This window comes from Cibotium barometz, chromosome 29 (genome assembly GCF_041138505.1).
Source record: "Cibotium barometz isolate CiBa-2024 chromosome 29, ASM4113850v1, whole genome shotgun sequence".
Classification (NCBI taxonomy): domain Eukaryota; kingdom Viridiplantae; phylum Streptophyta; class Polypodiopsida; order Cyatheales; family Cibotiaceae; genus Cibotium; species Cibotium barometz.
The window spans coordinates 18,993,552-19,021,535 of record NC_141074.1 but is presented as its reverse complement, the minus strand read 5'-3'; the positions used below and the strand labels follow the sequence as shown (position 1 = coordinate 19,021,535).

At 45.1% G+C, this 27,984-nt stretch overlaps 2 protein-coding genes across 2 annotated transcripts; one reads left to right on the top strand and one right to left on the bottom strand.

Moving 5' to 3' along the window:
* Positions 1–23: 23 nt before the first annotated feature.
* LOC147621933 (uncharacterized) lies at positions 24–27,984 on the bottom strand. Its single transcript, XM_086822947.1, has 5 exons — positions 27,764–27,984; positions 27,628–27,677; positions 1,337–1,469; positions 1,078–1,182; positions 24–961 (listed from the first exon to the last, which is right to left on the bottom strand). The coding sequence occupies exons 1-5, from the start codon at positions 27,906–27,908 to the stop codon at positions 330–332; spliced, it is 1,065 nt and encodes a 354-aa protein (XP_086679073.1). The 5' UTR covers positions 27,909–27,984; the 3' UTR covers positions 24–329.
* LOC147621934 (uncharacterized) lies at positions 5,031–6,568 on the top strand. Its single transcript, XM_086822946.1, has one exon. The coding sequence runs from the start codon at positions 5,161–5,163 to the stop codon at positions 6,514–6,516; it is 1,356 nt and encodes a 451-aa protein (XP_086679072.1). The 5' UTR covers positions 5,031–5,160; the 3' UTR covers positions 6,517–6,568.

Sequence of the window (27,984 nt, the reverse complement as noted above, 5' to 3'; positions counted from 1 at the left end):
TCAAATAAACTCAACATGAATAGGTCAATTCCCAACACAATCCTCAGATTAAGATCCCTTAAAAGACATAGTCAGGAATGGTTTTTGAGAACTGGATCCTCCCCCATCCATGAGCACAAAGCAGTGCAGATGGCCCCACGCATGTGTATAGTTAAACCTGCAGACTTCAAATTTATAACACTTTCAAGATCTCCCTAGACGATGCAAAACGTTATCTAGCTCTGAGTCTAGACTTGAAAGTACACACTTATGAAATAAGCCCTATGACCTACATAAGGCATCCATATTAACTTATTCACCATAATTCTAAGAGGCTCGTGGAACCTTATTTACTCTTTTTCTGTATAGAACCTGTGCACCATTGTATGCTTGTATACTTGACCCGGACTGAAGACAACAGAAGGGAACTTGGGTTGATTTACTGCGTTTGGGAGTTCCTGTGTTTCCAAGCAAAGCCCACTGTGCTTTCTGTATTTAGAACCATCTTTTCCTTCCATATCAGACAAGAAATTCCCCGTGTAGAACTGCATACCAGGTGCATTGGTAAGCAGATCCATCACTCTCCCACTCGCAGGATCTTTTACTCTAGCAGCTAAATGCAGATCACCTTCAGCTTCCACATTACCGTGAAGGACAAAATTGTGATCATACCCTCCAGGAACATTGTCGATGCAGTCGCTAATCGTGCGGGAGTCTTTGAAATCAAAGGGAGTCCCATCCACCAGCAAGAATTCACCCGTTGGTATAAGGTCCTCATTTACTGGTGTGATATGGCTTGCCCATATGCGAACATTGTGTCCCAAAACATCTTCACTTTGATGACCAGCTAGATTCCAATATGAGTGTTGGGCCAAGCTAATAGGAGTAGACTTGTTGATGGGCACCGCTTCCATGTCCGTCCTTAGCTCAAACTCTCCACTCAGTGTGTATGTGACTGACACCTTGATGTCGCCAGGGAAGCCTGCATGTCGTACATTTCAAGGAACTCCATGAGAAAACTAGTAACAGATTAATTCAACACAATATTCAAGGCCGTACAGGACCCAGACCTTACAGTTCAAGAGAACCTTCACTCACCTTCTTCGCCATCAAAGCTGTGGTACACAAACTGCACAGAGGGATATGGGTTGCCTTTCACCTCCTTTACTTTCCACAGAACTTTATCAAACCCTTTCTTCCCACCTGGTGAGACCATATTTTTATGCTGTGAGGAGGCAACAGGATTTCATAATGACCACCTTCAGTATTGAAAACTTGGCCAAATGATGATAATGAGGAACAAAGCTTTAAATCAACATTGAAAAGATATGGAAGCCTTTTTCAGGAAGTTAGAAACCATGTAACGTTATGTCGGGGTTGCTTGTTGTAGCAACTAGTTTGTGTTTCTGCCCATCCAATGTAAATGCTGCATCACTTATTCGATTGGAAACCCTACCCACGATGCTTCCGAAATACGGTGATGTGCCATCCTTTCCAAAAGAAAATCCACATGTGAGAATCTCTCTCTCTCTCTCTCACACACACACACAACTTGGGGACAGCAGGGCACACAACAGCTTCAATGGCTGGACATGTCTTCATCCATCACCTAGCATAATGTGGTCTTCATCCATCACCTAGCATCACAATAACAACACATGGCCTCTCCATGGATGCGATGCCACTTGTTGGATGCATTTACCAAGGCAGGAGCTCAATAGAGTCATTCAAGACAATATTTGGCAAATAAATATTCATAGGGCATTGATCCTTCCAGAGAATGTGCATGTACCAAGACCAATTTGTCATAATTCTGGCAGACTTATCCAGATGCTGACAGGCGAGTTTATCCAGATGCCAAGATACCTGAGGCAAAGGAGCATGCCATCCTTCAATGCCCCACATACTACATGATCAAGAATCGCTAACACTGTCTATTCAGTCTAATTTGTCATAATTCTGGCAGACTTATCCAGATGCTGACAGGTGAGTTTATCCAGATGCCAAGATACCTGAGACAAAGGAGCACGCCATCCTTCAATGCTCCACATACTACGGGATCAAGAATCGCTTCCACTGTCTATTCAGTATATTCAGAGAGGGTTTGCTCCCCTTTGCCGAGCCATGAAGCATGAAGACCAGAAATATGTGCAGAGGGTCTTATCCACCTTGTCTCGAGGGCCGAAAGGTGGGGACAAGACCAATATTAGGCGGTGGAGGCCCATAACTTCGTTGGACCTCCTTACAAAATCATAGCGAAGGTAGTGACTATGAGGCTTCAGCCTGCTCTTCAAAGGGTTATTCATGATACATAGAATGGCTTCCTTCAAGGAAGGAGTATTTTTAATGATATCTTTTTATTCTGGGAAGTTGTGGAGTGGGCTAAATCTAGCCAACAACCCCTTGCCGTTCTCTTGCTGGACTTTGAAAAAGCTTATGACAGAATGGATTGGGACTTCTTGGAAGGCATGATGGCATGGATGGGTTTCTCACAAGAGTGGATTAGAGGGGTCTCTTGCATGTATAGGGAGGCCCATAGCACAGTTTTGGCTTGCAGGGGGTATGGTGAGTGCTTTCAAATCTCCCGTTCCGTGAGGCAGGGATGCCCCTTAGCTCCCCTATTTTATGTTATAGTAGCAAAGGATATAAGCAAGTTTCTTAGGGTTGGTTTCGGGCCTTATGCTGCCTCTTCGCATAGAGGAAGAGTTACTGGACTCAAAGTTGGCAGATGATACTGCTATGTTTTAGGAGGTTTCACACGCATGCCTCTGTGCTTTCCACACTGCCTTGGAGATGTTTTATTTGGCAACGGGTGCCACCATCTGCAGGCAGATCGGGGTTTGGATGTGGGGTTTACTTGGATTGACAAAGGATGCACTGCCAGGTACCTTGGCTGTCAGGTTGGCATTGACATCTCGCTTGCACAACAATTAGCTCCTGTGCTCATGAGCACTAAAAGAAAAAGGGAGCTTGATTTGGCCTCTAGAGCCTTGGTAGCTAACCAAGTGCTGCTGGCGACTGCTTGGTCTGTCATGTCATGCTGGCTTTTTAATAAGGGATGCATTGGCCAGCTTTGTTGGCTTATTCGAAACTTCCTTTGATCTGTTTTAGATGGCATTGTACACACCATGGCGAGAGTAGCTTGGGATACCATTATTATGCCTAAGCAAGAGGGAGGATTGAACATCATTGACCCTGAGATGCAATGTAAGGCTTTGCTTTGTAAGTTGGTTGTTAGAGGGTTTCTTCTTGGCACTGAGCCGGAATAGGTAAGGGCTGTAGTAAACCACCGGGATTTTGTGTGGGATCTTTGTTGAGTTGACATGGCATACATTTGGAGACAAACTCCCAGATACTTTCTGCCATTAAAATTGAATGAATAATTTCATTAAAATCCTATTCTCATGAAGTACAATCTGCCCGTCTTTAGGAATACTTAATCTGAAATGATTGATGGACTTGTTATTGTATTGCCTTTTGCTAAACAAATGCTGGAATCTTCTTTTTGTATACGTAGCTACTATATGCCTTTGTGGATGTAGGTAGTACCGATGTTCTTGAATACAGAGTTTGTCCATTTGCTACATAGCCTTGAACATATTGATGCTTTGAGTATACTATGCCTTATTCTGCTCTATGAAAATTTTAGATTGCACTTGTCTTTTATTGACATATCATGCATATATTATTTTTGGAGTCCACTATTGGAAGGGGACTTTACTGATTTCTCCTAATGATGCATTTAATCAAACAAAAGTACACTGTAGCCTTTACTATTTGATAAGATTTCAATAGCCGTAGCTGCATATGATATATTATTCCACTAAGGTATGAGGTATATTTGATACTCAGATATGCATTGATTTGACTATTACATTGGGCATCCTTGTATGTTGTTAGCATGCACTCGCTTAGTCCTAAGACGAGACCACTGAGGTACCTAGATATAGAGTTTGCCCTTATGATGATTAATCTGGGACATATTCAGGTGTCTTGTATTGTAAGCTTTGCAATGGTCTTTTATATCTATCCTAGGCTCATATATGTCTGGGTCTATGATGTCTCTCATGGGTCTGCACATGTGACCTACCCTCATGAAGGATTCACTTGACCTTCTATTAGTTTATGAACACTCTACTCTGTTAACCTTTTGGAAGCAGTAAATAATGCTTGACGAAGCATTCTGCTGGCCAATGAGGAACAACGGGTATGTTATGTACAAGGAGGTACACATTATGCCACAACTAGCAATGTTCAAGCGAATGTGGTGGATGCCAATGTCAATACCAATGCAATGCCCTCTATGCCTTTTCATATGACATATTCAGGTGTCTTGTATTGTAAGCTTTGCAATGGTCTTTTATATCTATCCTAGGCTCATATATGTCTGGGTCTATGATGTCTCTCATGGGTCTGCACATGTGACCTACCCTCATGAAGGATTCACTTGACCTTCTATTAGTTTATGAACACTCTACTCTGTTAACCTTTTGGAAGCAGTAAATAATGCTTGACGAAGCATTCTGCTGGCCAATGAGGAACAACGGGTATGTTATGTACAAGGAGGTACACATTATGCCACAACTAGCAATGTTCAAGCGAATGTGGTGGATGCCAATGTCAATACCAATGCAATGCCCTCTATGCCTTTTCATATGACATATTCAGGTGTCTTGTATTGTAAGCTTTGCAATGGTCTTTTATATCTATCCTAGGCTCATATATGTCTGGGTCTATGATGTCTCTCATGGGTCTGCACATGTGACCTACCCTCATGAAGGATTCACTTGACCTTCTATTAGTTTATGAACACTCTACTCTGTTAACCTTTTGGAAGCAGTAAATAATGCTTGACAAAGCATTCTGCTGGCCAATGAGGAACAACGGGTATGTTATGTACAAGGAGGTACACATTATGCCACAACTAGCAATGTTCAAGCGAATGTGGTGGATGCCAATGTCAATACCAATGCAATGCCCTCTATGCCTTTTGATATGTGCCAAATGATGATGATGATGAGAAGCATGGTGGAATCATTGATGAAGCCAATGATTGAAGAGATGAAGGGTCTCTGAGATGACATCAAAAGTGAGGTCAAGGGTAGTATTGAGCAAGCAAGACAACAAACTCATGGGGAATGGATACATGATGTTGGTGGTCCCTCTCATCGCCCCAATTTCATGGATGCTTCAAGATCAAGCAAAGGCATTGTGATTGGGGACATGGATGGTATGCTGCGGATGGACAAAGAGAAGACCAAACCAAGCATGCACTCTTCTCTTGGGGTAATGCATAACACTATGTATGCTTCTACACCAAGTGATGCGAAAGGAAAAGGACATGTGGGACAATCTTCTCGGATGCATGCACATACCGCAAGTCACGGCCATGATTACCATGCATTTGGATCAAGATATGTGGAGCATGAAGACCGTTTTGAACGGATGATGGATGATGAGATGCATGGGGATCACATGGTTCATAGGGATCGACACTCATTCATGGATCAAGGTACTCATGTGGATAGACATGCTCATGAAGATCATGATGCGTTCAGAGGCATTAAGGATAAGATCGTGTTTGCCAAGTTCAATGGCGAGGCCACTTCTAATGAAGAGTTTGAAGAGTGGGTCAACAAAATGGATCTCTATTTTGAGATGAACCCACGGAGCGAGAGGGCCAAGGTCTATTATGCCACTTTGCATTTGGAAGGATATGCTCATGCATGGTGGAGGCATCTACAATCTCAACACTATGAGATAACGACATGGGATGCTTTCAAGGATGATATGAGAGGTGCATTCACTTCCAAGTTGCATAGGGACAAGTTGGTTTGTGAGTGGGATAACTTGGAACAACGAGGATCAAGTGTTAAGGATTACACTCACAAATTCCTCAAGCTCATTCTTCATGTCAATGGCTTCGGAGAAGATTTCAAGGTGGTAAAGTACATCAAGGGGTTGCGGAGCAACATTGGAGCCGCTATCAAAGCTCAAAGGCCACGCACACTCAAAGAAGCTATGATGTTAGCCGAGATCTATAAGGAGAAGTACACTCATTCTTGGGCAAGCCGTAGCTATGGGTGGCCAAATTTTGGCTCAAACTCTTCTACAAAGCAACCTCGGGATGCCAACACTACTTCAAATGTGCCCAAGTTTCCTACCGTGTATGGTGGTAGTGGTGGCAAGACAAATTACAGGTTTGGCAATGTTTCAAATAGGCCTTCTTTTGGAGACGGGAAACCTCCTAGTGAAGTGAACAAAAGCAAATTTATGAGGGAGGACCGTTTGAACGAGATGAGAAGCAAAAACTTATGCTTCAAATGTGGAGAAAAGTGGAGTAAGGAGCATGCCAAGTCTTGCAAGGCACGCAATGTCACCATTAACATGATCTTTTCCGAAGAGGTGGATGAAGATGAAGACAAAGAGTTGGAAGCTTCGAAAGAATGTATTGAATGTGATGGTGAACATGACACTACACCGGATGGGGAATTTCCGTTTGACCCCGGTGGTAATAGCAATGACAAGCTTTGTTAATGTGGTGGCGGATTCACTCTCTAGAATGTGGGCATGCACGTTATTTGCCATCACGGAGGTTCACAAGGATTGGATTGATGATATCCAAGAGGAGTATATGTTAGGCGACGAGGCCGCACATATGATGCAGAAATTACAGCATGGTACATGTGATGATTTGCCTCATTTTCAATTGCAAAATGGACTCCTTTACTACAAGGAGAAGGTGTATCTTGTGCCACATTCAGCTTTCAAGCAAAAAGTGATGATTGAGATGCATTCTTCTCCCATGGCGGGACATTTGGGTTTGTTTAAAACCTATGATGCCATTAGAAAGAGCTTTCATTGGAAAGGCCTTTGGAGGCAAATGGACACACATTGCTATGGATTTTATTACCGGCCTTCCTATCACTAAGAAGGGGTGGGACAGCATTTATGTAGTGGTTGATCGGTTGACAAAAGCTGCTCATTTTGTGCCAAAAAAAGTGAAGTTTTCGGCATCTATGGTTGCGCATCAATTCATGGAGAATATGTCCCCCATACATGGTATGCCACAACAAATTGTGAGTGACCGAGATATCAAGTTCATGGGCACATTTTGGTGTACATTGTTTGAGAGCATGGCACCCAATTGACTCCAAGTACGGCCTATCACCCGGGAACCGATGGTCAAACCGAAAGGGTGAACAAGGGCTTGAGACTTACTTGAGGCATTATTGCTATGAGACACAACATGCATGGGATGAATGGTTGCATTTGGTGGAGTTTGCCTACAATAGCACATACCATGTGACTATTGGAATGTTGCCTTTTGAGGCTATGTATAGTTACAAGGTGCATGTGCCAATTGTAGCATTCAAGAATGATGATGTGAATCCCAATGCAAAGGATGAGGTGGAAAGAATGCAAGTTCTTTTGCAAACATGCAAGGAGAACATCAAGAAGTCTCAAGAGAAGATGAAGCACTTTGAAGATGCACATCGGAGACCATTGGAGTTCAAGGAAGGGGATTATGTCTTCTTGAGGATTCCCAAGACCCGGTATGGTTCTCTAAAGGGCAACACAAACACGAAGCTTGCACATCGCTTTTATGGGCCTTACAAGGTGATAAGGAGAGTTGGAGAAGTGGCTTATCAATTGCTACTTTCAACCACAACAAAGATTCATAATGTCTTTCATGTGTCACATTTGAAGGCATATGTTGGTCCGGAAGTGCAAGTGTTGGATGAACTCCCTCCCATGAGTGAAGATGGATTGGTGGAGTACATTCCCGAGAAGGTGTTGGGCATGAGAGAAAGGGTACTTCGCAACCGAACCTTGTGTGAATACCTAATCACGTTGTGCATGACATGCTCATGTACCTTCTCAGGGCTAATCCAGAAGGAGCAACCAGAAAAAGGACAAGTAGAGCTAGGATTTTGGAGCACAAGGCCAGTGTGGACTTGGAGCAAGGTTGGAGGGCATGAAGAGGAAGGCCTGTCGGCTGTACCAGAATAAGAAGCTGTCGGCTGCATACAGGTGTGGTCGACTGAATTGGAGAGCAAGGCGGCTGCAGGTCCGACAGCAGTAGTCGGCCAGCTCATCTTTGGTTCAAGAAGACTATATAAAGGCATGGGTGCTCATAGTTGTATTCATTCAACTCATTTAGGAGTTGGGTCCTTAGGGTCCCAATTAGGGACAGATTTTGGTGATGTTCACCTTTTCCAAGAGGGCAGCCAAGGGCTGTAGATTAGGAGTACCTTTTTGTACTATATTAATATACTCAATTTCCAGCATATCTCTCTCTCTCTCTCTCTCTCTCTCTCTCTCTCTCTCTCTCTCTCTCTCTACTCTCTTCATGTCTGCGTTTTGCATCAGATGGTTTCCAGGAGTGTTTAGGGCTGAAAGAAGACTCCCAGAGCTTCCGCGTGTTACATTGGTATCAGAGCATCAGGCTCAGCAAAGCTAAACACTAATTCAATCCCATATGATGGTGTACATGTTCAAAGTACAGGAAAATACACGGATACGAAGCCCAAGGCAAGGAACACAGAATTGAGAAGAGCTCCTAGGAGGTTTGTTGGTGGTGTTTCACAAAGCCAGGGGGGATGGCAGTCCTATGAGCCAGATAGGTTCTCGGGCAACGGTCCCAAGGGAGGATTATCCTCCAAGGGGTGATGTGAGAGTGCCAGACTCATTTCTCAGGAATGAAGACCGAGACCGTGTTCAAAGTTAGGGCAAGAATGGATTGGGGACTGGAGGGAACAGATGCATAGATCTTATTCTGTGACAGAGTGGTTTTGGAGACCGGGCCGGGTGTCATGTGCATAAAGTGCCATGGACATTCTCAGATGCTGGTCCAGAAGAGGCAGCCAGAAAAAGAGTATAAGAACTAGATAGAACCAAGATTATGGAGCATAGAGTGCAGATTGGATAGTGTGGACTTGGAGAAGACCAGGATGCTGTCGACAACATGAAAGGGTACTGTCGGCTGCTTCCAAGAGACGTCGGCTGTACCAGAGACCAAGGTGACTGAAGGAACATCATGACATGGCAAGGCGGCTGCAAAACGTAGCATTTTATGATTTATTAGCCAATCGGCTGACCGACTGCTGGTCGGCCAACACTTCACTTTTCCCAAGGGCCTATAAAAGGCACTCAAGGCTCATCATTGTAAATCATTCATTCTTCTAGGGAATGGGTCCTTAGGGTCCAAGTTAGGACTAGATTTTGGTGTCTATCACCTTTTGTATGAAGGCAGCCTAGGGCTGCAGATTTAGGTACCTTTTTGTACCATCAGAATATACTGAAATTCCAGCTATCTCTCTCTCTCTCTCTACTCTCCCTTCAGTCTATGTTTTTGCATCAGCATGTTCTAAGTGGTGTTTAGGGCTGAAAGAAGACTCCCAGAGCTTCCACGTGTTACACCGAGCTTTCAGAGAAAAGGGTTGCTAGGGATGGATGGATGATCGAGGAAATTTGGGAAAAGATTGGGATGATGACAGTCATCCAAGAACAGGTTGGAATCCCGTCATCAAGTTTAGCAGAGGGGGATGTCATGTGCATGACATGCTCATGTACCTTCTCAGGGCTAATCTAGAAGGGTCAGCCAGAAAAAGGACAAGTAGAGCTAGGATTTTAGAGCACAAGGCCAGTGTGGACTTGGAGCAAGGCTGGAGGGCATAGGGCATGAAGAGGAAGGCTTGTTGGCTGTACCAGAATTAAGCAAGAAGCTGTCGGCTGCATACAAGTGTGGTCGACTGAACTGGAGAGCAAGGCGGCTGCAGGCGTTACTATTTATGGAAAACAGTGCCCAGTCGGCTGGTCCGACAGCAATCGGCCAGCTCATCTTTGGTTCAAGAAGACTATATAAAGGCATGGGTGCTCATAGTTGTATTCATTCAACTCATTTAGGAGTTGGGTCCTTAGGGTCCCAGTTAGGGACAGATTTTGGTGATGTTCACCTTTTCCAAGAGGGCAGCCAAGGGCTGTAAATTAGGAGTACCTTTTTGTACTATATTAATATACTGAATTTCCAGCATCTCTCTCTCTCTCTACTCTCTTCATGTCTGCGTTTTGCATCAGATGGTTTCTAGGAGTGTTTAGGGCTGAAAGAAGACTCCCAGAGCTTCTGCGTGTTACAAGGGATTACCCCAAGATGAAGCTACTTGGCAGCCCGCAACTATACTACAACGGTTTGAGCATTTATTGGCAGCATCTAAAGGAGTACATTGAGGCTTACAATAGTGAATTGGATTGCTGGAATTTTCTGTAATTTACAGTTATGTGGCCTATTTGATGCTCAAGAGATGTGGATATCATGCAATTAACACATGGGGAGCATGTGATACCTATGGGCATACTTGGATAAGGTTCCGGAGAGAATTTGTTGAATGTGGGATGATCTTATTGCTCATGCAAGCTCTCTTGGACAGATTTTACAGATTGATGGCCTTCATTGATGCCTCACTCATGTAGAGATATTTTTGTTCTTCGACATGATGCATGTTTCGAGAACGAAACATACTTGGGTGGGGATGGTTTGGAATGAAATAAGGGGGCCATGGCCTTGTGGGTTAATGGTCATGGGCCAAATATTGTTTGTATATTGTACATGGGACATGGACCAAGGACAATAAGATGTAACAGTGAATGTGGCTTTGGCATGGGCATGGGCATGGGCACATATTAATGTAGTGTGAACCCAATGTCTACTATATAAGCCAATATTGGCCATTCACTAATCATTCCATAATCATGATACTTTTTCACTAATACAATTACAAGCTTCCATAGCTTTTCTTGGTGCAATCCACCCTTGCCGTGCTTCAAGTAAACAAGCACACATCTATTCTCCCTCCTTGCCTCTTGCAAGATCCTTCTGCAATGGTGACTTGAAAATAGGCTTTAGCAGCTTCAACTTCTTCGGCTTCAGTGGCTCAATCCTTGATAAAATCTGCAAACATTTGAGCCCTTCTTTGCTCCTATTCTCTTTTGGTTCTCCAAGAAATTCTCTGAGAGGTCGTCTGAACTGCTGAAAGTCATGAAACTCTTCTGATGTCAAGCCAGGGAAGCCTAAGCACGAACTGGGCTCGCGTTCTATTGATCTGAAATCTATTAAAGAAAAGAAAATGACATTTGCTTTCCAGATTTTCGGATGGCCGCGATTCCCATCAAGAATTTTTGTAACCACCTCATGGTTGTTCCCTTCATGAGGCCCGTGGTCTCCCTCTGCTCTCGATATGGCTCTGTCACCCCAAGAAAGTTTCTTCAAGAGAAATCCTGCTCTGATACCACTGTAAGCCTAGCGGGGCGTGCAGTGACAAACTCAACCATGTGTCCAAGAGATAAAAATATAAAGAGAGAGAGGGGAGAGAGAAAAGGAAATGGGGATCTTGCATAGTACACCACATTGAGCGGGGAACATGTCACCAATTGGCCGACCATTTGGTCCATTCCTAGTTTTTGCGTCTCGTTCACTTGAGGCCAGGCCGGTGTCTCGTGTGAAGAGGCCAGTATTTTGCTGACATGGACGGGAGCCAGACTGGTGCCACCCGTGTGTTAGCAGGATGGTGTCGTATGGACGGGAGCCAGATCAGTGCCACCCGTGTATGACCTGGACTGTGCTCGATCCATGGGACTGTCACGCCATGGAAGAGCCAGTATTCGTGCCGTGTTTTACCTATGGGACTGTCACACCTTAGGGAAACTCGTGCCTGGAACTGTGTCTTACCTATGGGACTGTCACTCCATAGGAAGACCAGGTTTTTATGTTTTTATGTCGTGCCAGTTTTGTGCCGACAGATATTTTGTACATGTTCCATGAACGGGAGATATGTCCATGTTACTATTTGCACATGCACACATATTTTGCATGTTTGAAACTGTTTTCGCATGACATGTATTTGTGTGTTTGCCTGCCTGACGTGTTACTTACTGAGCGGGGACGCCTGCCAGTGAGTCGTGAAGTCTGCTCTGTATTCTGACGAGTTTTAGTGCATGTGAACAGGTGGTAAGTATGTTACACATGTTGTTTTAATATTTTTTTATTCTAACCCTTTATTTTATAAGGTTAGGTGTTCACACTTATTTAAAAGTGGGCACCCCCTTTGGGCACCCACTTTGGGGCCAAGGTGGGGAGCCCCACTTTTAAGTGAGTGTGGGGGTGGGCATGGTCACCAACCCCCACTAGTTCCCTTTCATGCATGCGTGGGAACTCTCTAGTGGTATCTTCACTTAATTTTTATTAAAAAGAAGGGCTCTCTTCAAGCGTAGGCATCATCGCATCTATCTGGCGGGGATCCATCAACCGGCGTTCATCTCTTCGCTGCTGCCTCCCCCATACAGGCTGCGCACGGCTGCTTCTATCCTCTTACAGGTGGGCTGCGCCTGTGTACAGCAGCCAGGCCACTTCTCTCTAGGTGGCTGTACGCCTGTTTCCAGCCAGCAGAAACCTTCTTCTGCAGACAGCCGTGTGTGCTCTCCCTTCAGACAGCTGCGTTGAAATCTACAGAACAGGCTGCGCTTACTACCCCACCAGGCGACTGTTTTATTGTTGCTCCTTCAGGCGGCTGCTACTGCTCTCAGACGTGGGCCATCTTCACAGGGCACTGCTGCGTATGTGCTACTACAGGTGCCCTTCCTCCCACAGGCGGCTAAACCCTTTATTTGGTGGCTGTTTACCCACTGGCTGCGTTGCTTTGTCTCTTTGCAAGCAAACGTGGGCCAACTTCTCTCCACACTACAGCCAGGCTTCTCCTCCAAGCAGGTTCTCCTTCTTTCACAGCAGGTGGCTGTGATCTTTTGCGGTGATTCTTGTCTTGGTGGTTCACCACGAGGCAACTGCTTCTTCATCACCTGGATGACTTCATCATACCACAAGTATTGGTTTTCTATCAACCATCTACAAGTAAGTGATTTTCAGATTTGAGTAAAGTATTTTATGTTTAAATCTGATAAAAGATTCATCCCGCTCGGCCAACACCCGTTCGGTGCCGGGTTGTCCAAGCTATATGGGAGAACCTCGGTCCAAAGGTGCTGAGATCGGGAGAGCCAGGCGTTAGTACGAGAGCGCCTGTTTGTGCGTGGTCTTGGAACACCAGTGAGGCGCTCTCCGCGGAGTCCAGTGAGAGCACAGGACCGTAGAGATTGGACCACACTAGTGGTCGTTCTGCTTCGAGTCTCTACATCGAAATTCGAGCCTACTTGTTTGGTACTGTTTTCATATGTACATGGACATTATCTGGTTCTCAGAACCCATGGAGCATTGTATTCATTAAATACTCCCAATAAATATATCATATATTGAGGGGGGGGTCGGCCCGTTCCGGCCCCAGTGCTGGTGTCCATCTTTCCATTTCTGTTCATTTAAATTTCAAGTTGTTCTAAGTTGTCCATTTCATATTTGTGGTTTTAAAGTTGTGCTATTAAGCGTGTGGGTGTCCAACGGAGTCTTTCCCACTTGACGGGATCGGTTTCATTGGTATCAGAGCACGGTTGTTTCCCTCTTCCTAGTGGGGAAACGAACCTGTGTACTGGACATCCCGCTTTTAGCAAACTTAAAACACAATGGACAGCCAAGGCAACCCTTTGGAAGTACCAAATTCGAGGGGTCCATCTAGTGCTTCTCGTGGGTCTGATGCCCTGCGTGGTAGGCACAAGCCCCTTGAAAGGGTTATGGATAGTGAATCCAAGGGTCAACTGTCTCCAGGGAAGACAGTTATGCTTGAACAAGACCCTGATGCTATGAGGGCTGAAATGGAACATATGAGAAAACTTTTGCAGGCTCAAGAGCAAGAGTTAAAGTTTTTACATGAAGATCCCCATCTACAAAGTGCTATTGAAGCCAGGAAGGCTGATGCTATGGTTGATGTAACCTTTGAATCAATGGCTCGTGAAGTGGGCAAGAAACCAAGGGAGTTGGCACTTGCCTATCTCCTCCGCAAAGGTGATATCAAAGAGGGGGATGACGGAGAGCTGAAATTCAGTAATCCACCTCGTTTGAAGCATGGAGATCCTGCATCCCAGAGGCTGAAATCTTTTATGCAAAAGGAAGAGGTGACTATCACCTCTCGTCATGCATCCTCTCCACAAGGCACTAAGCCTGACAGATATATGTATGCCAGTGCTCATGGAGGGCACGAAAGTCACATGCATGCAAGATATGTATCTCATGGTGACAGGTCTACTTCCAGAAAAATTTTGCCTTCTGAGTTGTCTCATGGAGAGACCATGCCATATGCAGGTAAGTCACATGCATCTGAGCTTCGAGTTCGTGGAGCACATGCCACCGTGCCCCATGAAGCTTCTATGACGGCCCATGGAGCCCATGCAGACAGGGCTACCCTGTTGGATAAGGGGAAAAGAAAAAGAGAAGACCATGAGCCTCATGCCAGGAAGCTCAAGGAATTCAAAGCAGGTGATAAATCTGTCAAATTTGATGTCTTTCATGGTGAACATGATGCTTATAAGGTGTTAGCGTTTGTCGCACAGTTCGACATTGCTTTTAGCGATGAGGACTTTACAGAAAAATCAAAGGTGCGCCATGCTAGCATGTTTCTGAAAGGCACTGCTGCCCATTGGTGGATCACCGAAAAGATCACCAAGGATCCCATCTCTACTTGGAAGGAATTCAAAGATAGATTTTATGCTCAGTTCTTGCCACCCAATGCAGAGCAAACTCTCACTCAAAAGTGGGACAGGCTGGAACAAAAAGATAATGAGAGTGTGCAACAGTATGTTAACAAATTTTGGAAAGTGTTGCTGGAAGTGACTCCCTTCATGCAAATCTCAGAGGATGAAAGAAAGAGGAAGTTTCGGTAGCCCTGGATATGGATACGCAACTTCCCAATCAAAGGGGTAACCTGCACCTCTTTACCAATAAATGCAGCTTCAGCTTCAATCTGAGGTCCCATGTTTTCAACCTCAATACCCAATGCAGCTGCCATTTGCATAGAGATGAAATTGTCAGTTGCACAGTCATCAAACATGAAGAGTGCGGGCTGATCCTTGATTTGTCCCCAAGCCTTGCAAACCATTCGCTCTTTTGCATCATGACCTGTATTACCTTGCACATCAGGAACTGCATGAACATTTGCTTTGGTGTGCTTGTCCTCGTGCTTTGATTTGCGATCTGGGCATTGTCGGAACATGTGGTCTTTGCTACCACAAGAAAAGCATTTTCCATCCTTAGCATATTGCTCTCTTTGCTCCGGGGTTAATCCAAATTTGTTCTTCCTTGGACCCTGTTCTTTAGTTGTGTTATTTTCAGCTTTACCACCCTTGTAAGGCTCCCGGAAGTTCTTTTTAGGTGGCTGTCCACCCTTTTGCTGATTTGGGACAGCCTTGTCCTTCCCCTTGGAACCTCCTTGATCCTGCTTGATCTTGAGCACCAATTGCTCCGTAGCAAGAGAAGAAGCTGTGAGTTGTTGCAACGTATGTTTTGGGTGCAATTCAATACCCGATCTGTATGCTGGTTGCAGTATTTTCTAGTTGCTCCACTGAATGGATGTGATGTATTGTTGGGCAAGCCGTGGCACCATAGGCTTGAGCCCCGCAAAGATTACAAGTCCAATATGATTTCTTTTATGCATAAAGGCCGCATGCATTTTATTGATGCTGGCAAAGAAGGGGATTCCATCCCAGTTGTATCACACATCCAAATTAATAAAGCAATGAAAAAGAGTCTTTCAGCGTACTTGGTTTTTGTGCGTGATAATCTTGTGCCAAATCATCAAAATGTGGATGCTATGTCTAATGATAGGCTGAATTTTCTTAATGCATTCAACGATTGTTTTGCTGACTCGTTGCCAGGTAAATTACCTCCCCAAAGGCCCGAAGATCATCGTATAGATCTTGTGCCAGGTAGTTCTCCACCTAACAAACCCGCATACCGAGTGAGTGCTGCACAACAAGAAGAAATTATGAAGCAGGTAAACGAGCTTTTAGAGAAAGGTTTGGTTCAGCCCAGTTTCTCACCTTACTGCTCTCCTGTGCTTCTTGTTCAACAGAAGGACGGATCATTCCGTATGTGTGTGGACTATAGAGCTTTAAACAAGCTTACCATCAAGAACAGATTTCCTATTCCACGTATTGATGATATCTTGGATAAGCTTGATGGTTCGGCTTGCTTTAGCAGACTTGATTAGAAGATTGGTTATCACCAGATCCGAGTGGTACCACAAGATGTCCATAAGACTGCATTCAGGACAGCCTTCGGATTATATGAATTCTTGGTAATGCCTTTTGGTCTCACCAATGCTCCTGCTACTTTTAATCATATGATGGATAGGATATTCCGACCCCATCGCAAGTTTACAGGAGTCTTCTTCGATGATATCTTGGTTTTCTCCAAGAATGAGCAGGAACACAAAACTCATTTGGTCACAGTGTTCGAAGAGTTGCGGAAGCATAAACTTTTTGTCAATGCTAAGAAAAGTGAGTTTTTCCTTTCAGAGATTCATTATTTGGGTCATATTGTATCCAAAGATGGAGTTACAATGGATCCTGCAAAGGTCGAGACTATTCGGAATTGGCCCGAATTGCAAAACGTACATCAAGTACGTAGTTTTCTGGGATTATGTTCGTACTACAGGCGTTTCATAAGGCATTTTGCTATGATTGCCACTCCTCTACATGATCTCACGAAGAAGAAAACTGCTTTTAAATGGACTTCAAACGAACAGGATGCTTTCTTGCAGCTCAAGCATGCTATTATATGTGGTCCAGTATTGATTGTTCCTGACTTGCACAAGTCATTCGTGGTTGAATGTGATGCTTGTGGTGATTGCATAGGAGCTGTCCTAAATCAAGAAGGGCATGCAGTTGCATACGAGAGCCGTCGTTTGCATGATGCTGAGCTTCATATGGATATCTATGAGAAAGAGCTCTTGGCTGTAATTCATGCCTTAAAGATTTGGAAACACTACCTTCTTGGGACTGAATTTGTAGTCAAGACAGATCATCAAAGCTTGAGATACTTTCTATCTCAAACAAAGCTTTCAGAGAAGCAGATGAGAATGGCAAATTTTCTTTCCATGTTTCATTTTCAGATTGTGCATACTCCAGGAAAGAAAAATGTGGTGGCCGATGCACTATCTAGGAGGCCTTATGTTGCTGCAATCTCAGTGGCCTCTCATGGAGATCTATCTGCTATGAGAGATTTGTATCATTTGGATGCTGATTTTTGCCATATATGGACTGATTTGATGGCTGGTCATTCACATGCCTCTTATGTTATCAATGAGGGTTATCTTATGAAGGATAATTGCCTTTGTGTGGTGAAGGATTTGCGTCCAAAGGTTATGGACGAATGTCACGCTCCACCATATGCTGGTCATAGAGGTATTATGCCTACTACTCGCATGATTCAGAGGTACTTCTTTTGGCCAAGCATGCGTAAAGACATTGAGGCTTATGTGCGTGCATGTATTACTTGCCAAAAGGTGAAATTTGACAGGCAAAAGCCTCCAGGTTTGCTTCAGCCATTGCCTATTCCCTCGCAACCTTGGGAAAGTATCACGATGGATTTTATTATGGATTTGCCTAGATCCCAGCATGGGAATGATGCTATTTGGACTATTGTGGACAGGTTTAGCAAGCAAGCTCACTTCTTGCCCGTCAAGAAAACCATTAAAGCTGATCATATGGTAAAGCTTTTTCTTGCTAATATTTTCAAGCATCATGGTATGCCTAAATCCATTGTTGGGGATAGAGATCCCAGGACTACAAGCCTATTTTGGAGGGCTTTGTTTGATAATATGGGTACTAAACTTGAGTTTTCATCAGCTTATCATCCCCAAACGGATGGCCAAAGTGAAGCTGCAAATTCAGCCGTGTTGGATTTGTTGAAGTGTTATGTGGCAGATCAAAAGAGTGCATGGGAGAAGTATCTTCCACTTGTTGAGTTTGCCTACAACAATACGATCCATGCTTCCACAGTTTAGGCTCCGTTTGAGATTATTTATGGCAGAGTGGTCTTGCCACCTATCCTTCGTACCAAGGATGAGATTTTTGCAGCTGATGAATATGTTCGTGACTTGGATGTTGCCTTTGGTCAGGTGCGGACAGCCATTGCAAGATCTCAGGATAAGCATAAAATGGCTGCTGACAAGCATAGAAGGGACATGGAAGTCAAAGAAGGTGATTGGGTATTGCTGAAATTTGAGAAGGCTAGGGTTCGGAAGAGGCCAGGACGAGAAGGATCATATCCTAAGCTTTCTCCTCGCTATTATGGACCCTTCAAGGTGATTCACAAGATCAATGAAGTGTCCTACAGGCTTGCTTTACCTAGTCATTGGAAGATTCACAATGCTTTTCATGTGAGTCTATTTCGGAAATATGTGGGGCCAGATCCTGATGAGCCTGTCACAGAAGATCCGCCAGAAATTGAAGAGCTTGAGGAGATCCTCCAGCCAGAACAGATTGTTTTTCACAAGGAGAGAAAGCTACCTGCAGGAAAGCTTTCCAGGAGATACCTTGTGAAGTTTAAGAATTATTTGCCTATTGATGCCAAATGGGTAAATGAAGATTATTTTGCAGATTATCCGCAATTGTTGTAGGCATATCTTGAGGCTTTTCAGTTGAGGTCAACCCTTTAGAAGCCCGGGGGGATGTCACCAATTGGCCGACCATTTGGTCCATTCCTAGTTTTTGCGTCTCGTTCACTTGAGGCCAGGCCGGTGTCTCGTGTGAAGAGGCCAGTATTTTGCTGACATGGACGGGAGCCAGACTGGTGCCACCCGTGTGTTAGCAGGATGGTGTCGTATGGACGGGAGCCAGATCAGTGCCACCCGTGTATGACCTGGACTGTGCTCGATCCATGGGACTGTCACGCCATGGAAGAGCCAGTATTCGTGCCGTGTTTTACCTATGGGACTGTCACACCTTAGGGAAACTCGTGCCTGGAACTGTGTCTTACCTATGGGACTGTCACTCCATAGGAAGACCAGGTTTTTATGTTTTTATGTCGTGCCAGTTTTGTGCCGACAGATATTTTGTACATGTTCCATGAACGGGAGATATGTCCATGTTACTATTTGCACATGCACACATATTTTGCATGTTTGAAACGGTTTTCGCATGACATGTATTTGTGTGTTTGCCTGCCTGACGTGTTACTTACTGAGCGGGGACGCCTGCCAGTGAGTCGTGAAGTCTGCTCTGTATTCTGACGAGTTTTAGTGCATGTGAACAGGTGGTAAGTATGTTACACATGTTGTTTTAATATTTTTTTATTCTAACCCTTTATTTTATAAGGTTAGGTGTTCACACTTATTTAAAAGTGGGCACCCCCTTTGGGCACCCACTTTGGGGCCAAGGTGGGGAGCCCCACTTTTAAGTGAGTGTGGGGGTGGGCATGGTCACCAACCCCCACTAGTTCCCTTTCATGCATGCGTGGGAACTCTCTAGTGGTATCTTCACTTAATTTTTATTAAAAAGAAGGGCTCTCTTCAAGCGTAGGCATCATCGCATCTATCTGGCGGGGATCCATCAACCGGCGTTCATCTCTTCGCTGCTGCCTCCCCCATACAGGCTGCGCACGGCTGCTTCTATCCTCTTACAGGTGGGCTGCGCCTGTGTACAGCAGCCAGGCCACTTCTCTCTAGGTGGCTGTACGCCTGTTTCCAGCCAGCAGAAACCTTCTTCTGCAGACAGCCGTGTGTGCTCTCCCTTCAGACAGCTGCGTTGAAATCTACAGAACAGGCTGCGCTTACTACCCCACCAGGCGACTGTTTTTTTTGTTGCTCCTTCAGGCGGCTGCTACTGCTCTCAGACGTGGGCCATCTTCACAGGGCACTGCTGCGTATGTGCTACTACAGGTGCCCTTCCTCCCACAGGCGGCTAAACCCTTTATTTGGTGGCTGTTTACCCACTGGCTGCGTTGCTTTGTCTCTTTGCAAGCAAACGTGGGCCAACTTCTCTCCACACTACAGCCAGGCTTCTCCTCCAAGCAGGTTCTCCTTCTTTCACAGCAGGTGGCTGTGATCTTTTGCGGTGATTCTTGTCTTGGTGGTTCACCACGAGGCAACTGCTTCTTCATCACCTGGATGACTTCATCATACCACAAGTATTGGTTTTCTATCAACCATCTACAAGTAAGTGATTTTCAGATTTGAGTAGAGTATTTTATGTTTAAATCTGATAAAAGATTCATCCCGCTCGGCCAACACCCGTTCGGTGCCGGGTTGTCCAAGCTATATGGGAGAACCTCGGTCCAAAGGTGCTGAGATCGGGAGAGCCAGGCGTTAGTACGAGAGCGCCTGTTTGTGCGTGGTCTCGGAACACCAGTGAGGCGCTCTCCGCGGAGTCCAGTGAGAGCACAGGACCGTAGAGATTGGACCACACTAGTGGTCGTTCTGCTTCGAGTCTCTACATCGAAATTCGAGCCTACTTGTTTGGTACTGTTTTCATATGTACATGGACATTATCTGGTTCTCAGAACCCATGGAGCATTGTATTCATTAAATACTCCCAATAAATATATCATATATTGAGGGGGGGGTCGGCCCGTTCCGGCCCCAGTGCTGGTGTCCATCTTTCCATTTCTGTTCATTTAAATTTCAAGTTGTTCTAAGTTGTCCATTTCATATTTGTGGTTTTAAAGTTGTGCTATTAAGCGTGTGGGTGTCCAACGGAGTCTTTCCCACTTGACGGGATCGGTTTCAGAACATGCCCCACCCCCTCTTTAGGAATTTATTTCAAGAACAATCCACGGGCTTTTCCAAGCCAAGACCAATACAACAAATGAATACAATATCAAACAAAGGTGTTGATGTCGAGATCGGGCCGAGGTCGATGTCGAGGCACAAGATAGCTGATGTCGAGCTCACCACAAGAATGACCCACAAGTATCTCTCACCGGGATAGTACCAAATCCAATGGATCCCAAGTCCAATGAATAGTCCAAATCTCAGTCCAAAATCCAAGCTCCAAGTCTAAGCTCTATGTTCCATGTTCATGTCCAAGCTTCATGCCCAAGCTCTATGTCCAAGTTCTTCATGTCTATGCTCAAGTTCAAGTCCATGGCCAAGCTTCATGTTCCATGTCCAAGCTCTATGCCCAAGTTCCATGTCCAAGCTCTAAATCCACTTGCTCATCCCATGAATAATCTCCATAATTCCTATAACCTTGTCGATGATGAAAATCCTAGAAAAGCTCTTTCTAGCAAGAAAACTGATATAAAATCCGTTTTAATGGTTTTCGGGCGACAAAAACCTTCATCAAAAAGTAGTTTTTAGGGTTTTTTGAGCAGTTTGAGGGTTTCTGGAATTTTCAATCTGTGTACAGTCGCACGGAAAGATGGTGACGTGGCACTATAGTTACTAGATGGCGCTTTGAAATCAACGAGTAGCGATGAAAAACTCCATGATTTGGTTCATAGATGATGATAAAGAAGATAATCTCCACGTGTGGGTTCTTCTTCAACTTGATGCTCAAGAGAGGCTCATGCTTTTTTTAAACTTGGGGAAGCCTTGCTTTTTGCCAAAAAGTAATGCTTTTGCCTTTTTATTAAATATTATAAATAATAGCCAAAGTTCTTGATTTGTGCTTTTACAACTTCAAGGCCTTGCTTGTAACACGCGGAAGCTCTGGGTAGTCTTCTTTCAGCCCTAAACACTCTTGGAAACCTTCTGATGCAAAACGCACCATCTGATGCAAAAACGCAGGTAGAGAGAGAGTAGAGAGAGAGAGTGAGAAGTGCTGGAAATTCAGTATATACTATGGTACAAAAAGGTACATATCTGCAGCCCTTGGCTGCCTTCTTGAAAAGGTGATAACACACCAAAATTCAGTCCCAAATTAGGACTCCTACTGACTCAAATCCCTAGTGGGTTAAATGAATCAAACCTTGAGCATGTGGCCCTATTTATATGGGTCTTTGGACACTTTATGCTGGCCGATTGCTGGTCGGCCAGTTCCATGTCCATACAAGCCCTTTTAGCGCTGCTCGGCTGCTGTTGGTCCTTGTCCTTGATGCGCTTGTTGCCCACCCTCTCTGCTGACTTCAGCCGACAGCAATTCTGGCAACCAACATCCTCTTTCTTGCAGCCGACAGCCCTTGTCTGGATTCATGTGCTTCAGCCGTCTGCTTCCCTCCATGATCCCACTTGTCCTGCTCCATGCTCACCTCAGATGCTACACCTAAAGCTCCTACATTTTGGTTCTACCTATCTTCTACTGGTTCATGGTCTTTATCTGTTTGCCTCTTCTGGATCTAGCCTTGAGAATGTCCATGGCATCTGTGATGCACATGACATCCCCCTCTGCTAAACTTGATGACGGGAATCCAACCTGCTCTTGGGATGACTGTCATCATCCCAATCCTGTCCCGAAGTCCCTCTGTCATCTTCCATCCCTGGCAAAACCTTTTTCTCTGAAAATCCGGTCTGTTCTCCAAACCACTCTGTCTCTGATGAAGATCTATGCATCTGGTCTTCCTCTAGTCCACAATCCATTCCTGCCCTGACTCTGAACACCGTCTTGGTCTTCTTTCCTGGAACTGAGTTTGGCACTCTCACATCACCCTTGGAGGATCAACCTCCCTTGGGACCGTTACCTGTGAACCTATCTGGCTCACGGAACTGCCATCCCCATCTGGCACTGTGGAACACCACCAACAAACCTCCTGGGAGTTCTAACCGCTTCTGTGCTCCTCGCCTTGGGCTTCGAATCCGTGTACTTTCCTATACCTTGGACCTGTACACCATCATCTGGGACTGAATCAGTGTTTAGCTTTGCTGAGCCTGATGCTCTGATACCAATGTAACATGCGGAAGCTCTGGGTAGTCTTCTTTCAGCCCTAAACACTCTTGAGAATCATCTGATGCAAAAACACAGGTAGAGAGAGAGTAGAGAGAGAGAGAGGTGTGCTGGAAAATTCAGTATATTCTATGGTACAAAAAGGTACCTAAATCTGCAGCCATGGGCTGCCTTACATAAAAGGTGGTAACACACCAAAATCTGTCCCCTATGGGACCCCTAGTGATCCAATCCCCTAGAGGGAGAGAATGAGTTCAATGAGGAGCACTTGGGCCTTTTTATATGGGTCTTGGACCCCTTTATGCTGGCCAACTGCTGGTCGGCCAGTCATAATTTCATTAAAGTTTATTTAACTCAGCCGACTGGTCATTAATGCTTGTTTCGATGATACGCCTGCAGCCCCCTTCAACTTGGTTCAGCCGCCTCCACCTCTGGTACAACCGACAGGCTTTTCCTCTTGCTCTCCAAGCCCTGCTCCAGTCTACACTGCCAACAACTCTCTGTGCTCCATTTTCTGGTTCTAATGGTCCTTTTTCTGGCTGCCTTTTCTGGACTAGCTGAGAAACTTGTCCATGGGCATCTGTGCTCCATTAGCAGAGGGGGATGGAGATGGAAAACGCGACGCTGGAGAGCGAGAACGCTCCTCCAGAGCCAAAATCCGCGCCTTCTGCTCATCCAACTTGGTTGTCTGGTCTGCGATTGCTCGCATCATCTGCTGGAACATGTCTGTGACACTCAAGCCGGGTGCCCTAGCGAGAACGCTCCTCCAGAGCCAAAATCCGCGCCTTCTGCTCATCCAACTTGGTTGTCTGGTCTGCGATTACTCGCATCATCTGCTGGAACATGTCTGTGACACTCAAGCCGGGTGCCCTAGCTGGGCTGCCTGGTGCACTCTGGTCCCATGGTTCTGGTTCTCTCTCGTCGCCAAAGCTCGCCATAGCGGAAAAATGCAATTCCTTTCCGATACAATCTGACCATCCACTATCTGTGTGGGAGACTTCCGGAGGCTAAAAACCAACCGTCCTTCGAGGGACAGGAGTCACTCCGAAAGGGGTAGTCCACCGGCATCTAAAAACCAACCACACGAGCGAAAAAATTTTCTAGTTTTCTTTGCTGAATCTTTGTCCTTGAAGTAGGCTCTGATACCACTGTAATACGCGGAAGCTCTGGGTAGTCTTCTTTCAGCCCTAAACACTCTTGGAAACCTTCTGATGCAAAACGCACCATCTGATGCAAAAACGCAGGTAGAGAGAGAGTAGAGAGAGAGAGTGAGAAGTGCTGGAAATTCAGTATATACTATGGTACAAAAAGGTACATATCTGCAGCCCTTGGCTGCCTTCTTGAAAAGGTGATAACACACCAAAATTCAGTCCCAAATTAGGACTCCTACTGACTCAAATCCCTAGGGGGTTGAATGAATCAAACCTTGAGCATGTGGCCCTATTTATATGGGTCTTTGGACACTTTATGCTGGCCGATTGCTGGTCGGCCAGTTCCATGTCCATACAAGCCCTTTTAGCGCTGCTCGATTGCTGTTGGTCCTTGTCCTTGATGCGCTTGTTGCCCACCCTCTCTGCTGACTTCAGCCGACAGCAATTCTGGCAACCAACATCCTCTTTCTTGCAGCCGACAGCCCTTGTCTGGATTCATGTGCTTCAGCCGTCTGCTTCCCTCCATGATCCCACTTGTCCTGCTCCATGCTCACCTCAGATGCTACACCTGAAGCTCCTACATTTTGGTTCTACCTATCTTCTACTGGTTCATGGTCTTTATCTGTTTGCCTCTTCTGGATCTAGCCCTGAGAATGTCCATGGCATCTGTAATGCACATGACATTGCTTTTTGGCCCTAGAGTTGCTTTTTGAGAAAGCGACTTTTAGCTTTTTGGTCCGGCTTAGTCTCCTCTTTCCAATGGTGCCCTTGGCTTGTGGTCAACCCTGTTTGACTTTTTGCTTTTTCCTGCTTTTTGACTAAGAATGGTACTTTTTCTTAATCAATCCTTATGGACCTTGTCCCCATGTCTTCTTTCACCTGTCTGGTGTCCGGGCATGGATTTCATTATGTGAAATAGAGCTAGGAGGACCAAATAGTTATAGGCTAACATGCAGCAGTCCATTGTGTGGAATAACTTGATTTTGGATGAATATGGTAGACCACTTGGGCCAACCACGCATACCTAGTGGATTGTCTAGGTGACTCTTTTCCCTGCATTGTTTGATTGGAAGAGGCTCAAGAGCCTCGAGGATGAGAGAATGCTTTACACGTAGCACTTGAGGGGCATTAGTCAAAGGATTATGGAAATGGATGCAGCCATACCCAACCACTGGATCACCGCGAACTTCATGGAAGGGCCTCATCACTCATGGTTTGGGGTGTTTTCAAGGACAAGGGTACCCCTTTAGGTCATGTGCCTTCCCACTTCGGGTGAGAACAATGTACCGGTTTTTACTCCATTCAGGATAGATGACCCTTGGAGAGAAGTCTTAGGCAGGATATCATTTAGGGTCCGATGGTCTGGCCAGTGAGAGTGGTGAAGCACTTCTATATTGATCCCTCTCAAGGGATGATTATAGAGGGTTATATGATGGGTGTCCCAGTGTGTGGGAATGGAGGGATGATTACATTTTCTTGGAGCCTTTGGTTTTCAGATACATGCACTGGGACCCTGGTGAGGGATGCTCTTAATCCCATGAAAAGCATGCCCTTCTTTAGTTACACTATGTGGAACACCAGACACTAGATTCTAGGACAAATCCAAAGAGTCTCTACTTCTAGACCTCATTGGGAGGCTTACGGGATCACCCTTGACATTTAGAGAGCTTTTTGGCGGAGGTCATGGCACTTGTACAAGGAAACAAAGATTTTTCCTCTTTTATTTGGCTTTCTCTACATGGTGGTCTTGCCATCAACTAGTGGAGATCGATCGTTGGTGTAGCCAATCTTATCCGAGATGTGCAAGAACTTCAGAGATAGTCTACTATTGCTTATGGAAGTGCAGCAAGGCATAGAGGATTTGGATTGCCGTCTTCAAGACATGCCAAAGTCAGGCTACGTATCACCAACATAGAGGTTGGACACTGCATGGGAGATCATTGCTAGCATCATAGCTGGCACATTTGGAAGACTAGATGCGCTGAGGCCATGGAGGGCACTTTGGTTTATGATACACATTGCATTTGTAGGATCTAGTGTGATTTTATCCACATGCTCATGGCCACTGGGACTAGGATTCAGGGATCTTCGAGGGCTGCAAAGAAAATGTGGCCAATTCATGAGAGAGTGGGATCATGGGATCTTTTTCACTACCTCTCATATGGGACCTTGCTGGCAGCACAAGGTACCAGATTGGTTGAGATTTTCCCCTTGTGTGATCTAAAATCTCCGTTCTTGTAATTTTTTTTCACACTTAATAGAAGTCATTTTTTCGAAAAAAAGAAGAAGATAAGATTGAGGTTGAAAGTATGAAATTGGGGAAAAGTGAGAAATTGAAAGCTATCGGGGCCGCTTGTCAGGTCGCACCACACTTGAATAAACCACCTCCACTGCTGTCCTGGCTGCAAAAGATCAGACCAAACACCACCAGGGAGGCTTGCACCTTGACGCCGTGCAGTTAACGCAAGGGCCGGATCACCACTCAAGGCAAAACGCTGATGAAGAATAGGCTCTTGATGAAGAAAAAATGCAACCAGCAACAAAACGCAGCCCACCAATCACCAACCAACGTAGCCCCCCAGATTGTACCTAGACTCCGTGAGGAAACGCAGGCAGGAGCAATAGGAGAAAATGCTGATCAAGAAGGGAGAGCATGAGAAGAAAACGCAGCCACTGTTGAAAAACGCAGCAATGTCTTTGTTCACCACCACAGAAGAGGGAATAAAACGCAAAAGTGGGGAGCAGAAGCCTAGGCGATTGATACCATGATAAAGTTGCACAATGCAGAAGCAAAACATAGGAGAGAGGGAAAGTGGCAAAGAGAGAGACACATCAGACAATGAACATCATATTATGTAGCAAGAGGCTTTTACAATGGTAATACTAACCAACAGATGGTGTAGAGCATATGTGCTAGTGAATGAATGAATTGGATTAACAAGTGAGAAAGGAAGAGCCCTTTATATAGGAAGGCCAGAGTGAAGCAAAAATACCCCACGACTAGACAAACATGAGAAAATACATGTGTCCAAATAAAAGGTCTAGTCCCACACAAAAGTGAGATGCACGAATTCTAACATATATACACATATATAAATGTATATATATCTACATACACACATATAATTTTTGGACAGCCCTAACTGAGCCATCTTTCAAGAATGATGCCCGTTGTATCTTGCCCAAAATGCACCCCACATACACCTCCAGCTTTGGCAACTCTGGCACCATCTCTTGCCTTTTAAGGCTGGCCGTCCAACACAATATTTACTCATGGGAAGCCCAAAACATAAAAAGTCTGGCCTTTTACCAATAAACTTGTCCACCCATTTAATAATGGTGTGAACACACATAAATAACCTATTTTGCCATGTTTGCGTTTGGCTGTATTCTAGCATGTAAACAGGTAGGAAATTGCAGATGGGTTGCTAGAGTGTCTTGCCGAGGCAGTAGTGGAGGCAATTCTGCGCTTTGGGATTGCAACCCTGCTGCCTCGGCAATTTCGGTCGGCGATTCCTGATCATCATGTGCACAACCCTCCACATGTGTAAGGTGACCAGAACACTGATGGGTACAAAGTTACCCTGGGCATCCCAGCTACGTGATTGGTATAAAGGTTCCTGTGTAGAGATGTGCACAACATGCATAAAGACTTTAAAAGAAAACAGATATCATGGTCTGTGCTTGTATTAACTAAATCAGTACATAATAACAAGGGCACCAATTGGAAAGATCAACATACCATGTAAGGAGCGAGAGTATCAAAACCAAGCACAATGTCTGCTAATTGACCTGTGACAGAACAATGTTAAGGATTACACACAAAGCATAAGCATGCATGAGAGAAAAATGGACGGGGGCATGTAAAAGCAGCTTGCCCGCTTTGTCAGGCACCACGAGAGAGACGATGGTGGCGCCCCAGTTGGTAACTCGTAGCTGCATGTCTCCCCTTTGCAGGGTAAAGAGCTCGGCCTTGCCATCCAGGCCGAAGGGCTCCGCTTTGACAGTCGTATGGCTTCCCATACATGCGCAGCGTGGAACGATCAGAGATGAGGAAAGGTATGGCCACTTACTATGGTGTCAAATAAATCATTATCTT

Coding starts and splice junctions, on each gene's coding strand:
- LOC147621934 (XM_086822946.1), top strand. CDS start 5,161: ATGGATGCTTCAAGATCAAGCAAAGGCATTGTGATTGGGGACATGGAT.
- LOC147621933 (XM_086822947.1), bottom strand. CDS start 27,908: ATGGGAAGCCATACGACTGTCAAAGCGGAGCCCTTCGGCCTGGATGGC. Junction 27,678..27,763: donor CGTGGTGCCTGACAAAGCGG/GCAAGCTGCTTT, acceptor GTTCTGTCACAG/GTCAATTAGCAGACATTGTG. Junction 1,183..1,336: donor CCCCGACATAACGTTACATG/GTTTCTAACTTC, acceptor TGGTCTCACCAG/GTGGGAAGAAAGGGTTTGAT.